Source organism: Bos grunniens, chromosome 29 (assembly GCF_055505025.1).
Source record: "Bos grunniens cultivar Pamir isolate PY7600 chromosome 29, Bosgru_T2T1.0, whole genome shotgun sequence".
Taxonomy (NCBI): Eukaryota; Metazoa; Chordata; class Mammalia; order Artiodactyla; family Bovidae; genus Bos; species Bos grunniens.
This window is the reverse complement of record NC_141193.1, coordinates 26064778-26079038: the sequence shown is the minus strand read 5'-3', so window position 1 is coordinate 26079038 and position 14261 is coordinate 26064778. Positions and strand designations below refer to the sequence as shown.

Here is a 14261-nt window from a genome sequence, read left to right as displayed (position 1 = left end):
GATCATGGTAATGAACTGTTATTCATTATGCAACTGTTTCAGGTCCTGTACCGAATACTTTACATGCATCATCTCATTTAATTCTCACAAAACCCCTCTTGGGTATACAGAACATAGGAGGGAACTGAGATGCAAAGAGATTAAATGATTTGGCCAAGATCTCACAGCTAGAAGGCGGCAGAACCCAGGATTTAAACTAGGCCTGCCTGACATGATACTATGTTCCAGCCAGCCTTGATACTTGCAATAACCAAGTACACACAGGAAAGCATCTCACTTTGCCCAGGACAGGACTTGATTTACATCTGTATCCCTGTACAATTCTTCACAGTACCCTTTTTACTCTCAGAAATGTCTTAGCTTGGATAATAAATTATCCAGTCACCTACTTACAATGTCTATTACAATGAGGGGTGATAATAATGATAATTGTTATTATTACACAACCAGGTCGCATTTGCGGTAAACCACTGCTTAACCACTCTAAAGAGAGAAACCTCTCCCAGACTCCCTATCCTTCTGCTTACTTTGCTGGATTTTTCTCCATAGCATTCATCAACATAAAAAAATATATTTTGCTTATCATCTCCACTACAATATAAGCTCCACACAGGGAAAATAGCTTTTTGTTTACTAGTATATCCCCCAGTTTGTAGGAAACATTTCATAAACACCTGTTGAGTAAAGAAACACATTATTGTCACTGGAACAAAAGCAAACATTTCTCAAGCAGTTACTAAGTGCTTTGTTCTGCTCAAAACCGTGTGTGTGTATGTGTATGTGTATGTGTGTGTGTGTGTGTGTGCGTGTGTACGTGCGTGCTGCCAAGTCCGACTCTTTGCGACTTCATGGACTGTAGCCCGCCAGGCTCCTCTGTCCATGGAATTATCCAGGAAAAAATACTGGAGCAGGTTGCCATTTCCTACTTCAGGGTACCTTCCCGACCCAGGGACTGAACTTGCATCTCCTGTGTTCTGCACTGGCAGGCAGATTCTTTACCACGAGTGCCACCTGGGAAGTCCCTTGCTCAAAACCCCTGAAGTTTGATCACTTTATAGAGAAGAAACGGAGCAGAGAGATGAAGTAATAGTCTCCAAGGACACACAGACTGGTTGGTGGCAGAGCTGGTAGGGAAGCGATGCTGACCACCTACACCCCAAACGCCACTCTAAGTCTGGGAGCAGAGACACAGCACACACACAAGCAGCACAAGGACTCAGGGCAGTGTGCAAAGAAGGCTAGCACCACTGCCTGTCAGAGATCCCAGAGGGCGTGTGGTCAGCTCAGGGCAGTGTGCAAAGAAGGCTAGCACCACTGCCTGTCAGAGATCCCAGAGGGCGTGTGGTCAGCTCAGGGCAGTGTGCAAAGAAGGCTAGCACCACTGCCTGTTAGAGATCCCAGAGGGCGTGTGGTCAGACAGGGCTTCTTAGAAGAAAGGAGACTTGATTTGAGCTTTGGAAGACAATAGAATATGGACAGATGGAAGAAGCATTTAGTCCCAGGGAGCAGTGAAAGCGGAAAATTACGGGGTTGACCATGCTGATTAGAACAAACAGCTTCTATCTGGAGGCCCTACAGAGCAAGATTTAAAACACTGCTGTCACCTAGAGGGCCTTGAATGCCATGGAGGAGTCGAGTTTCATCCACTAGTAAACAGGATCCTATCATACAAGAGCTTTCCTACCAGGAATGAGGTAGTGGGCAGTCTGGATTCCTGAAACTTCACCAAGGTAACAAGGCCAGAGAAGTTGGCAGGAGCTTCAGTTGTGAACCAGGACACCCCCTGGACCCTCTGCAGATACACATCCAGGGCACATATGTGAGCTGGTAAATCTCTGATTAAAGCACCTTCCTCCCCATAGATTTGTTTGTGTTTTGGGTCCTAACATATTCCTGTGAGCCCACATCCCTTCTCTGCTACAACAGAGATAACGTATAATGCTTGTCCCACTCCAAAGGGTTCTGAACGGATGCAATTAGTATCCGTGGTGGCAAGGACCATCCTCGCCTATCCTCCCAGCCATCCCATACATCCCCATAACACCTTCTTATTACACTGTTTAAACAATATCTATCTACTTTCCACTTTCATGCATTAGAGAAGGAAATGGCAACCCACTCCAGTGTTCTTGCCTGGAGAATCCCAGGGACGGAGGAGCCTGGTGGGCTGCCGTCTATGGGGTCGCACAGAGTCAGACACGACTGAAGCGACTTAGCAGCAGCAGCATCTACGCATTCTATCCTCTCTTTTCACAGCCTCGCCACCTCCTTGGCTGCTACTTTATAGTATGAGCCAACACATCTGCAACATCTGGATCAAAATGAAAAATCCTTGGGAACAGCCCCTGTGTCACCTAGCCAATAGCCCTAGGCTCGTAGCTAGATGGATGACGGCAATCTGGTCCACATATCCTGGACAGCCTAGACACCCTGAAGACACCCTGAAGCTTAGCCACATGCTTTCTGGGTGACTGGAATTTTATGACAGAAGCCAGAAACAAAACATATACGTTGTTGTTGCTGTTGTTCAGTCGCTAAGTCGTGTCCAACTCTTTTCAACCCCACGGACTGCAGCACGCCAGGCTTCCCTGTCCGTCACCAACTCCCAGAGCTTACTCAAGCTCATGCCCATCAAGTCGGTGATGCCATCTAACCATCTCATTCTCTGTCATCCCCTTCTCCCCTTGTCCTCAATTTTTCCCAGCACTAGGGTCTTTTCCAATGAGTGAGCTCTTTGCATCATGTATCTTCTCTCTTTCTCTCTCTCTCTCTATATATATACACACATATATACACACACACACATATGCGAAGAACTTTGCATCATTTATCTTCTACACACACACGCAAACACACACACATATATATACACACATATGCAAAGAACTGACTCATTGGAAAAGACCTTGGTGCTGGGAAAAATTGAGACCAAGGGGAAAAGGGGACGACAGAGGATGAGATGGTTGGATGGCATCACTGACTTGATGGGCATTAGTTTGGGTAAATTCCGGGAGTTGGTGATGGACAGGAGGCCTGGAGTGCTGCAGACCACGGGGGTGCAAAGAGTTGGACACGACTGAGCAACTGAACTGATATGTATTTTTTTGCTGGCTCCACATAAAAATAATTGCAGAAGTAATGTGAGCACTGCGGGGTCACCAGAGGGACCAATTATAAATCTCAACAACCATATCAACACAAAAATGAAGGAAAACATGTTACCTTAAAAAGTTACCTTAAGGAAAAAAAAAAGATACCCTAAGGAAGTCACTTACTAATTTCAAGTGTTTTCTTTCCTCCTCTCCTGATATTCATTTCTTTATTTTCCCAGTAGAGTCAAAACCCTCCTTACATGCATTGGTTTCAATTCCAAAAAGCGTATCAAGGTTATGATGGCTCATTACTCACAGCAGAAATACACATGAAAATGTTCCTGGTTTCTCCAGGAAAGGATAGAATTTCTTGTTCTAGAGACTTTTGAAATTAGCAGACAATGGACATGATGATTTCAGTACCTGGAAAATGGTAAAATCTATGCCAGTTACAATTAGTGGAAAGCAGGAGAAAGTTCTAAAAGTTTCTGAGAGCTGAAATTGCTGGTATTTTCCAGCAGAAGAGGGGAATACCTTCAGATTAGTGGTCAACGAGCTCTATCCAGGGAAGAAGCCAAAGTTGTCACTACAAGAGTAAGTCCATGCACAGAAAACTGAATAAGAGCTGAAGGATCATTGCATTTTAAACACAGAATCTGGCTGCTCATAGGCTCTGCAGCATCCGTGGCATCCTTGCCTTTGGGAGGGAGCCGTATAACTGCAGAAAAGCAGACGGGGCCCTTTAACCCACTGACCTCTTTTAATCTGCTTGTTAGCCTGGCTGCGGGCAGGACCAGGGGGCCTGTGATCAATGCCTCTCTGGGGAAAGGTCAGAGGTCAGAGGCACAGTCCCTCATCATCATTATTCTCAATTATTCTTCATTCAGAGCCACTTTCTCCCCACTTTTGAGGGAAGGCCCTGTAAGCATTTTCCAGGACACTGAAGGGTGATGACCCGGCCCTGCACACTGTGCTTCTTTTCCTCCCTACCTCGCTCACTGCATCTCCCTGATCAAAGAGGATAATAGTGGGTAGAAACTCACAGAGAGGCCCCTGCAGGAAGAAATCATGGCAGTGAGCACAGGTCTGTACACAGCACACTCACACATACCCAGCTCAGCAGAAGGCCCTGCTGCGCCCCAGGACCGACTCACAGTTTTATGACAGAGCAATTCAAGGCAAGGCCTTTGCCATCAGACAAGACAGAGGTTCTATGAGTTACTAACCTTGGAATCTTTTTTTTTTTAATTAATTTATTTTAATTGGAGGCTAATTACTTTACAATATTGTGGTGGGTTTTGCCATACATTGACATGAATCAGCCACGGGTGTAATTAACCTTGGAATCTTAGGCAAGTCACTTACCTAACTGAACTTTAATTTCCTCATCTCAACAACAGGTATAACAGTTTCTCTCGCATAGTGCTATGGCAAGGATGAAATGGAATAAAGCTCAAAGTAAATGATCAATGCATGTTAGCTATTAATATGCTGAATGTCAATTCTATAATTGTTTTGGCAGTACAATTTTCTGTATTTCCTTGATGATAAATGTAAATAATGGTCATTGCACAAAAACTGAAATATAAGGAAAAGTATAAACCAAAAAAAAAAAAAAATTCTTGATAATCTACCCCCAGAACTGAGCACTGATAACAGTGTGACTATTTCTGTCAGTGTTTCCTCTGTGCAGAGAGACACACACACACTACGGGATCATCTTGTAATTGCAGAAACAACTGCTTGTCAACTCACCGGGCCCTGAGTTCAAAGTCTGACACACACTTCTTTCTAATTCTCATTGTAACTCTGTGAGGCACTGTGATACCCAGTTCAGTTTCAGTTCAGTTGCTCAGTCGTGTCCAACTCTTTGCGATCCCATGGACTGCAGCATGCCAGGCCTCCCTGTCCATCACCAACTCCTGGAGTTTACCCAAACTCATGTCCATTGAGTCAGTGATGCCATCTAACCATCTCATCCTCTGTCATCCCCTTCTCCTCCCACCTTCAATCTTGCCCAGCATCAGGGTCTTTTCAAATGAGTCAGTTCTTCGCATCAGATGGCCAAAGTATTGGCGTTTCAGCTTCAGCATCAGCCCTTCCAATGAATATTCAGGACTGATCTCCTTTAGCATGGACTGGTTGGATCTCCTTGCAGTCCAAGGGACTCTCAAGAGTCTTCTCCAACACCGCAGTTCAAAAGCATCAATTCTTTGGCGCTCAGCTTTCTTCACAGTCCAACTCTCACATCCATACGTGACCACTGGAAAAACCATAGCTTTTACTAGACGGACCTCTGTTGACAAATGTGATACCCATTTACAGATGAGCAGAGCAAGGCTACAGAGGCTATGCAACCAGGTCCCAAGGCCAGCAGTTCCTGAACAGAGCTGTGGCTGCGGGCCTCTCTAGCTGGAGTGCCTACCTCTCTGCCTGAGGACAGGCAGCAAGGGCGCTCCCCGACCTCCTTGCGCTTTTCCTCTCCTCATTCTTTGACTCTGCCGCTTCTCAGAAGACACAAGCTGCTCCAAAAGTGGCATCATTTTCTTCTCCCTGCCCTGCCCAAGTTGAAAGAATCTCAAAGAAAGGAAGCAGGGTGGGGAGGGCAGTGATCAGGATGTCAGAACCACCCACATCATGCTCTAGGCCTGTGCCTACCCCTCCCAGGGGATGCTTCAGGCCTGAGCAGTCACCTCCTCTCACTTTCATCAAAGGCTCCATGACCCTGTCAGATGGGATTTGGACAGAGAAGACTCTACCAGCTACTGGCTTCTACCCGAGGTGGGCAGGTGCCTTTCTGACATCCCCCTGTGGAGATAATACATAAAGATGCAAGTTTTGCTTCTAATTACTCTTAGCCTTATTTTGATCCAGTTAACCTTAAAATAGAACATGAAGCAAAACCTTTGGTTCCACTACTCAATCAGAACGGTGAGTTTGCAAGCTAAGGGTTAACTGACTTCATGTTTATTGAACTGCACCAGAGATAAAAGTTCAGGCACCCACCTCTGGCCCCAGGCCCCATTCTGGGATGGTTATTCACACACAATTGACTTCTTAGAGTTCCTTGCTGCAGAGGACCACTAATGACTCAAAGGTTTAAAAAAAAAAAAAAAAAGGTTTGTTTTCTTCAAGCTCATTAGGAGATAAAAACCATTCATCCAACTACACAATGGAGAGCAGAACATTTACCTTTGAAGAAAATAACAATAACAACCACCATTGTTCCCATTTTTAGACACCCAAATATCAGACTTGGGGCTTCCCTGGTAGCTCAGGTGGTAAAGAATCCACAGGCAATGCAGGAGACCCTCCTTTGATTCTTGGGTTGAGAAAGATCCCCTGGATCCCCTGGAGAAGGGACAGGCTACCCACTCCAGTATTCTTGGGCTTCCTCGGTGACTCAGATGGTAAAGAATCTGCCTGCAGTGTGGGAGACCTGGGTTCAACCCCTGGGTTGGGACGATCCCCTGGAGGAGGGCATGGCAATCCACTCCAGTATTCTTGCCTGGAGAATCCCCGTGGACAGAGCAGCCTTGTGGACTATAGTCCATGGGGTCGCAAAGAGTCAGACGCAACTCAGCGACAATGCACACAGTACGTATCAGACCTTGGTGCCAGATCCTGTTTCTGAATTCTCATTTCATCTGTTCACACCTGGGGAAAGGGGCTATAAAACTCTTTTACAGAAGAAGAAAACTGATTCGGAGATTAGTAAGTGACAAGGCTAGAATTCGAACCAAGAATCACCTGAGAGCCAAGTCTTTCCCAAAAAGCACAGCCTCCCACCATGAAAGGACTCTCTGCACAGTGTCAACGGACAACAAACGGGTAAATCAGCAAATGGTGAAACACAAAACAAACTAACGAGGTGTCAGCTAATGACGCGGCCGTGGTTTCGAGGATTCTGCAGAAAAGCTGAGGGCCCATCCTTGAGGGTAGCAGAGGCTCTCTGAATGTCAAGGTGCACTCCGTGGCTCCTCCTGCCTGGGACAGTAGCTATTGCCTCATCCAGTGCTCCCAGGAGGTTTCAGCTCTTCCAGCCCCTCCAGCCCCTCCCCCACCTGGCACAGGGGTACTTGGGTTGAACCACAGCTAGCTTGGGTGGTCCTCACAGTTCATTTGAAAAGTGAGCCTCAGATCTGAAGACCCAAGACAGACCCAATAAAGGCTGACCTTTGACCCATGTGGGGGAATGCTCCCTCCACAAGCTAAAAAGGGGCAGCTGTTTTGGAGCCATGAGGACATGCCGGCCCTTACCATAGCCACCTGCCACCAAAGCTGTAGAAACCATCCCCTGTGATGCGCCACATTTTCCCTGCCTGGGATATAACTTCTTTTTTTCTTGAGAACTTTTAGGTCTGGTTGTCTATCACTAGCCAGCCCAGACCAGGACCCAAACTTCCTGCGCTGGATCTTAGAGCAGCATCTCATCTCAGGTGTAACTTGGAGGGAAAACTCTGGGCTCGCCCACAGCAGTCTGGTTGGAGAAAGATTCCAGGCAAGGATTAGGGAGCTGGAGTCCTGACAGTGCAGTGAAGGTGCATAATGTCCGCTCACGTTACAGCACATTAAACGAAGTTGTAAAATAGTAGCTGAAAGTGAGACAGGCCAAACATAACACAAGAAGTATGAAAAGCAAGGTGCCGATTTTCCAACAAATAAGTTCATTATATGAAGAACCAGCTTAGGTTGACTTAGCGTCTTAGTATCCAATACAGCTGCTGTGAATTTTTTTTTTTTTGGAGAGGGGGGCAGCATCTTTAAAGAGTTCATCCCATAAAGTATTAATTCCAGTTTATTAATAATACCTATTCCCTACTGAGCCCTTAGTTTTGGTGAGAAACTTACAAATATGATTTCTTATGCTCGCAGTCCGCTCAACAAGGTGAAAACTTGCCCCAATTTAGTGAGGAGACTGACATTCAAGGGGGTAACTGACTTGGCCTCAGTTCTGGCTAACTTCCACGGGGAATTAAGGTCCCCGCCAGCTGAAACCATCAGATAAAAAAGTCACGAAAGCAAAACCCATGAAGAGCCTTCCGATCACTTTTTATCCTTGTTATGGAGAAACCATTCAGGCTTCCTAGAGCAGAGAGGAAAAAACGCCGCTCTCCGCAGTAGTCCCCAGAGTGATGGGCGGTTATTTTTGAAATCGGAGGAGGGAAAAAGTACCTGCAGCCTAAATGGTTCTCACAAACTTGAAAGAAAACGAAGGCATTGTGAGAGGCGGGAGAAGAGGTCGCGGTGCATATTCAAGCTGGGCTCAACGTTTATTTGCCCCAACAAGCCAACCCTCAATAGAGACCAACACCCGCGAGCACCCCTAAGTATCAAAACACAATGAGGGCGGGGTGGAGAGAGAGGGACAGACCACGCTGAGCCGGGACCCGCCTTGAGAGCACAGACCTACACGCAGGAGACAATCCCTGGCTTGGACAACCCCAGAGAGCCCCAGGAATTCCTGGGTGGAAGGGTCTGGGAGATAATGCAGCCCATCCCACCCGCCTTCAATCGCTCACACACACGCATGCACATCGACTTTCCTGGTTTAAAAGGAAACACCACCTGAAATCTATTTTCAAAACAATAAGGGAAATACCAAGAACCGGACGCACTTCGGGGACTTTCCATCATGGGAGACAGCCCTGATGGGGATGCGGGGCCGGGGTGTGTGGGTGGGGGGGTGGGTGGGTGGGGGGCCGTTGGTGGGGAATAAAAAGCAGAGCAGTTCCCTAGGAGCGAGGGCTGCAAGCCACTCTTACCAGCTTCATGGTGGTGTTATTCTGGTCCCAGCGCCACAGCATCACGCTCATCTTACTTCAAGGCAAGGAGGGAAGGAAAAGAGGAAAAAGAAAAAAAAAAAAAAAAAGAGGGGGAGGGGGCCGAAGCACCTGCCCGCGCGCCCGGCAGGTTGGGCCGCCTGGTCCGGAGTCGTTCTCTCCGCCCCCAGCCCCTCCGGGCATCCCCGGCGCCCGGGGCAGCCGCCGCGCGCTGGGACCCTCCCCGGGAGCCCGGCGCCCGCGCTACCCGGCTCTCGGGCCTCCCTCGCTCGCTCCCCGCCGGCCTCCCCGCCTCCGCCAAATCAAACAGCTCCCCCTGCGTCCGAGCGCCCGCGCCTCGCAGCGCGGGGGCCGCTGGGGCCGCGGCGGAGGGGGGTCGGGGCCGGCGGGCTCTCCGCCTCCTCGCCGGCCCGCGGGCTGCCCCGCGCGGCCCCGGGCGCTTCTACGGCCCAGACCCCCGCCGCGGGAGCGGCGGAGTAGGGGCAGGGGGCTCGGGGGAGGGGAAGGGGCAGAGGTGGTGGCGGAGGAGAGGTTCTTCAGTCTCTCCCGGAGGGTGTGGGTGGGCGGGGCAGCCAGGCAGCAATTGGGAAGGTCCGAAGGGGCGCGGGGGCGCGGGGGCGGGAACCGTGGGGGTTACCCGAGCGCAGTCGGTGGCTACCGGGTCCTCGCGGGTCCTGAGCCCCGACACGGCCCGCGCCCCTCTCCACGTGCGCTCAACTCCGTCTACATTTTGTTTCTGCACCGAACTCACTCAAGTTGTCCGACAGTGGTCACTCTGGGGCCGCCGCACCCCCAGAAGCAACTGGAGGTGGATATACCATTGCTACCCTCTCCGCTCCCTGTCACCACCGCCCCCCCCCCGCTCCGCCCACCATGCATGCACGCACGCACACACACACACACACACACACACGCTTCCCAAGAGCAACTGGAGATGGATATACCATCGCTACCCTCTCCGCTGTCACCCCCCCCCCCACCCCGCCCACCACACACACGCTTCCCAAGAGCAACTGGAGGTGAATATGCCATCGCTACCCTCTCCGCCCCCTGTCACCCCCCCCCCCCACCACCACACACACACACTCACACACACACTCCCCACCCCAGCCCACACGCTGCTCCGCCAGCAACATTTATTTCCTGCTACGTGAAGGACGCGGTGTGTTTTCAAACACACCTGGCTGCTGCTGCCAAAGAAAAGACATCCGTGGAGGGGGTGGGGGCAGACGAGGACAGGCGGGCCGAGGAAAAGGCGATGTGGCCTTGGTTTCCGCTTCTGCCTCCTCCACCTGCCGCAGACCGGGGACCGGTCCCCTCCACCCTGTGCCTTCCTCTGAGATGTTGGGGGGCTGGCATCTCTTCACCTTCCTGCTCAACCCTTGGCTTGGGTCCCTTAATATAGCACTGACTCTCCGAGTCTCCCTAGCAATGTTCAGTACCCTGAAAAGGCTCAGCAATCCTTCTACTCCCCATGGCAAGGTGGCACGTGCCATCCAGACCTCAGTGCTATATCCGATTCGGGCTGCACTGACATCTTGGGATGGAAATTCTGGTTCTGTCCTGCGGATATAGAACTCATGCGATTGCCTGATTATGCATTCATTTCAGGAAGTCAAAACTGTTCCCAATGAGGGGAGGTGATAAAATGGGTACTGGTCTTCTCAAAGTGATCTTTAAAACATGCAACTAGATCAAAATGCTGCCTTACCTCACTACATTTTTCAGGATTTGCTTTCCCTTCATGGTTGAAAAATCCTAACTCTGTTTCTGTGACTTGCAGCTGTATTTCCCAGCCTCTCCCCCTGACTTCTGTGCTCCAGCAACACTGGCCTTCTTTCTTTTTCTCACACATGTGGAAATCGTTCCCACCTCAGAATCTTTGCACCTGATAGTTCCTCTGCCTAGTCTCCGTTTCCCCTAAACCACCCATGGTCTCATTTGCACATCACCTTCTCAAAGGGAATTTTGACTTTTCACATAGCGACCTTCTCCTTCCCAAACTCTTCTACCCCAGGACTGTCATCTTTCCTTCCGCGTTCTACTCACTTTGTGAGTTTAACCCACCTGTATTCTTGTCTGTTTTCTGCCTCATCCCATTAGATTAGGAATTCCACAAAAGCAGAGACCTTGTCTGTTTTGTTCCCCCAAAGTGCCTGGAACTGTGTTTGGTGCAGAGTGGGAGCTGAAGGAAATGAAAACTGTTGACAATTGACCTTCTCTAAGTTCATGCAACTTCCTCTGCAGTGAGGACTGAGCCAGTCCCCGGCAGCACAGCCCACACCCCACATCCTGCTGGAGGCCCTGACCTAGACCGAATGTCTGCAAGGGACCCTTTAATGTATATCTCCACATATATTTCTGGACAGTGAAACACAGACAGTCATCTTTGCTCCTCCAGGGAAGGGGCACATCCTAGGGAAACATAGAAAGGGGAGAGCGGGTGTCATTTAAAAAAGCATATTCCACATTAAAGTATACTTATGTATTTGGAAAACAAGATTCTAAAATAACTTTTTTCTTTTTCCTGAAAATAAATCTGGACAAAAGCTTATTGGCTGGGAGAGCAAAACACAAGCTCTCTATTGCAGCTGCTTTAAGCTGGGGTTTCTTGGAGTCCAGAGACCTTCTGGTTGTAAGAAAATGTTATGAGACTGGGTGTTTGTACATTTTCTGGGGAAGCATCTACAGGTTTATCACATTCTCTAGGATACTTAGAACATTTAAAAAAAAACACATGTCTCTAGGAAGCCACTGAATGAGCATTTGGTTCCCAGTCAAAATCTGGCTGGTCAAAGATGGAAAACACCACTCCTGGTGCAGGGAGGAGCTGGTGGGGGTGCCTTTTGAGAGGGTACCTGCCCCAGCTTTAATTAAAGAGAATGAATCCCGTGGCCTTGGCTTTCAGATCTCACACCCATCAGATCACAGGTGTGCTAGCTTCTTTAGCAAACACTCCTTGATCACCTACCATGATTCACTTGCCCAGCTCTGTGCTGGGTATTGGGAATCAACAGAGGGTGTGTGTTCACACCCCTACCATGCACATATACATTCTACTGGAAGATCAACACATATACAACTAGTTGCAGTGCAATGTAACAAGTGCTTCAAAAGAGGGCTGTACACGGCTGTATACGGCTGGGCCAGAAAGAAAAAAGTTATGAGCAAGACGAAGAAATTCAGGGAGGTGACACTGATCTCCATCGGGAAGGATGAAGGCAGGCTGGAAGAGAAGAGGCATGCCTCCCAAGAAGACAGCATAGCACGTTTCAAGAGGACTGAAAAAGTATGGTAGGTTCTGTGTGGTCAGAATGTGAAGATGCAGTGGCAGGAAGTGGGGCGATGTGTCAGGCTGGAGCAGGCTAGGTCCTTATGAAGGGAACTCTGCCTTTAATTCTTATGAACTGAGAGTGACTTGACCAAGTTCCCATTTTAGGTGGACCTCTCTATTAAATAACAAGAGGATGGCTTTGACAAGGTAGAGGCTGGAGGGAAGGAGACCAGTTGGAAGGCTGTTGAAGTCACAGAGGGAAGACAGAATAAGGACCTGAATGAGGAGTGGTGTGTGGAAAAGGAGACTGAGGTCACAGCAATCCACAGACGCCCTGAGTGACTCCAAGGGGTAATGGCTGTGCATTCACCAGGTGTCAGGACTCTGCAGATTTTCAGAGACAGACATGGCACCCTAAACCTCCTATCCCTTGGAGAGCTGTTTCTCTTTCACCAGGTGCCTCTCCCAGAACTTTTCTTCTTCTTCTTCTTCCTCCCATTTCTGTCTTCTCCCACTGAGGCCTTAGCTGTGAATTCAGAGAAAGAGATCAGCCTCTCTACGTGTGAATCACATAAGACTAAGCTAGCGGGAATAAAGTTTGTGAGGGTCTGCCCTGAAGTGGGGCCTGCTTCCTCCCAGCTGCTGGCCTCTCTTTTCAGGCTGTGGTCTTCTGACCTTGCCCGTGGGCCTGACAATTCAGCGCTGACCCTCACAGGAGGTGACACCCTCAGCTTAGCCCAGCTCCCTGAGGGTGGCCTCTCTTCCACTCTCAGCGTAGCCATGAGGCAGGACTCCACATCCTAGTGTTGGGGCAGCCCCTGGTGGTGCTGAAGCCCCAGAGGCTGAGTTCTGCCCTTTGCTAACAGTGTCCTGTGTTCTAGATCTTTCCATCCCCAGCATCCAAGAGATCCATCTCATACCATCCAGCACTGGCTCATTCCCATGTCTGTCTTCCCTCCTCTCTACTCAGAACTGCAGCCCAAGCTTCGGTGGACACTTAATACATATCTCAAGAATGAAAGTGGGGGTGTCCATCTTGTTCCTCAAGGCAGAATGAAGAGGAAAGAAGAGTCAGGCCAGAAAGCACAGTTTGAGGCTTAGAATCTCAGAGACCAGCTCCTCTATGAACTTTCTTTGCCTTGCTCATAAGCACCTTCTCACTCCTAACTCCTGCAAGTCCAGCTCCTGTCTGATAAACTAATTTGTGTCCAGCTGTTAATGGCTTAATGTGTTTCCCAGATAACGGACTTCAGTTTAACAGGGGTCTTCCACTCTCCCAGCCAAAGCAGTGACTAACAGGGGAAAGTTCAGACGCCGTGGAGGCTGGCCCAGGCAGCAGCAGACAACACGGGCTCTCCAGACGGGCCTGAATGTGCGCTGGGGCCTTTCCACCCACACATGAGGCGGACTGTGGGGACATGCCAGCTTTTATGTGGTTGGCCCATGGCTGACAAAGTTTCGACCAGAAGCAGTGTGCCACCACAGAGTGAGGGATAAGCCAGTTAGCTAGACAAGGGGAGTCCGCTGTTCCTCCCCACCCCCGCCCCCCACAAATAACCGACATTGAATAGGAAAGGACCACAGAAAAGTCCAGCACCACCTGTCAAATGAAAATCCTAGCCATATTAGCAGCTATTTATTAAGCATGGCACAGATCAACTTCCACTTACTTATTCCTCACAGCCCTGCTAAGAAAGGTCAGAGAGGGAGAGTGATTGACTCTATTCAACCAGCTCAGACACCTCCAGACAGGTCAGTCTGCCTGACCCCCTATCTCTGCAATGTCTGTGCTATTGTCAAACTACATACAGGAAATGAAAGCCCAGAAATGCCATCCCTGGAATAATGAAGAGGGCTTGTGAGCAGAAATTTTTGCCAGAGGCTCTCAGGCTTATTTGAAGTCTCTGTCCCACTCTGGAAGGGCCCTATGATCTTGGCTATGGGGAAAGAAGGTGTATAAAAATTAAAATAAAAGGTTTGAGGAAGTACTCAGCTGGCAGGCTTTCCAGACTTGAGTACCCAAGTTTAGAAAAGCACTAATCCTTCCTGAAGAAACAAATTCTTGCCGAAAGCCAGGGACAAGGAAGGCCTGAGCACGGGAGGTGCCGTCTC

At 49.2% G+C, this 14261-nt stretch overlaps 1 protein-coding gene across 11 annotated transcripts in view; it reads right to left on the bottom strand.

Annotated features, from left to right (window-relative positions):
- The window catches only part of NAV2 (neuron navigator 2), a 423563-nt gene that overhangs the window by 342181 nt on the left and 67121 nt on the right, over nt 1-14261 (bottom strand). Inside the window, exon 1 of one of the 11 annotated variants that reach the window (XM_086385189.1) lies at nt 10587-11396. The exons of 9 other annotated variants lie outside the window; for them this stretch is intronic. In XM_086385189.1, the coding sequence (XP_086241315.1) occupies nt 10587-10730 (144 nt within the window). In that variant the 5' untranslated portion in view covers nt 10731-11396. Of the gene's footprint in view, nt 1-8857; nt 9319-10586; nt 11397-14261 lie in introns of those variants that run through there. One more of the 11 variants, XM_086385193.1, reaches the window with a different exon arrangement.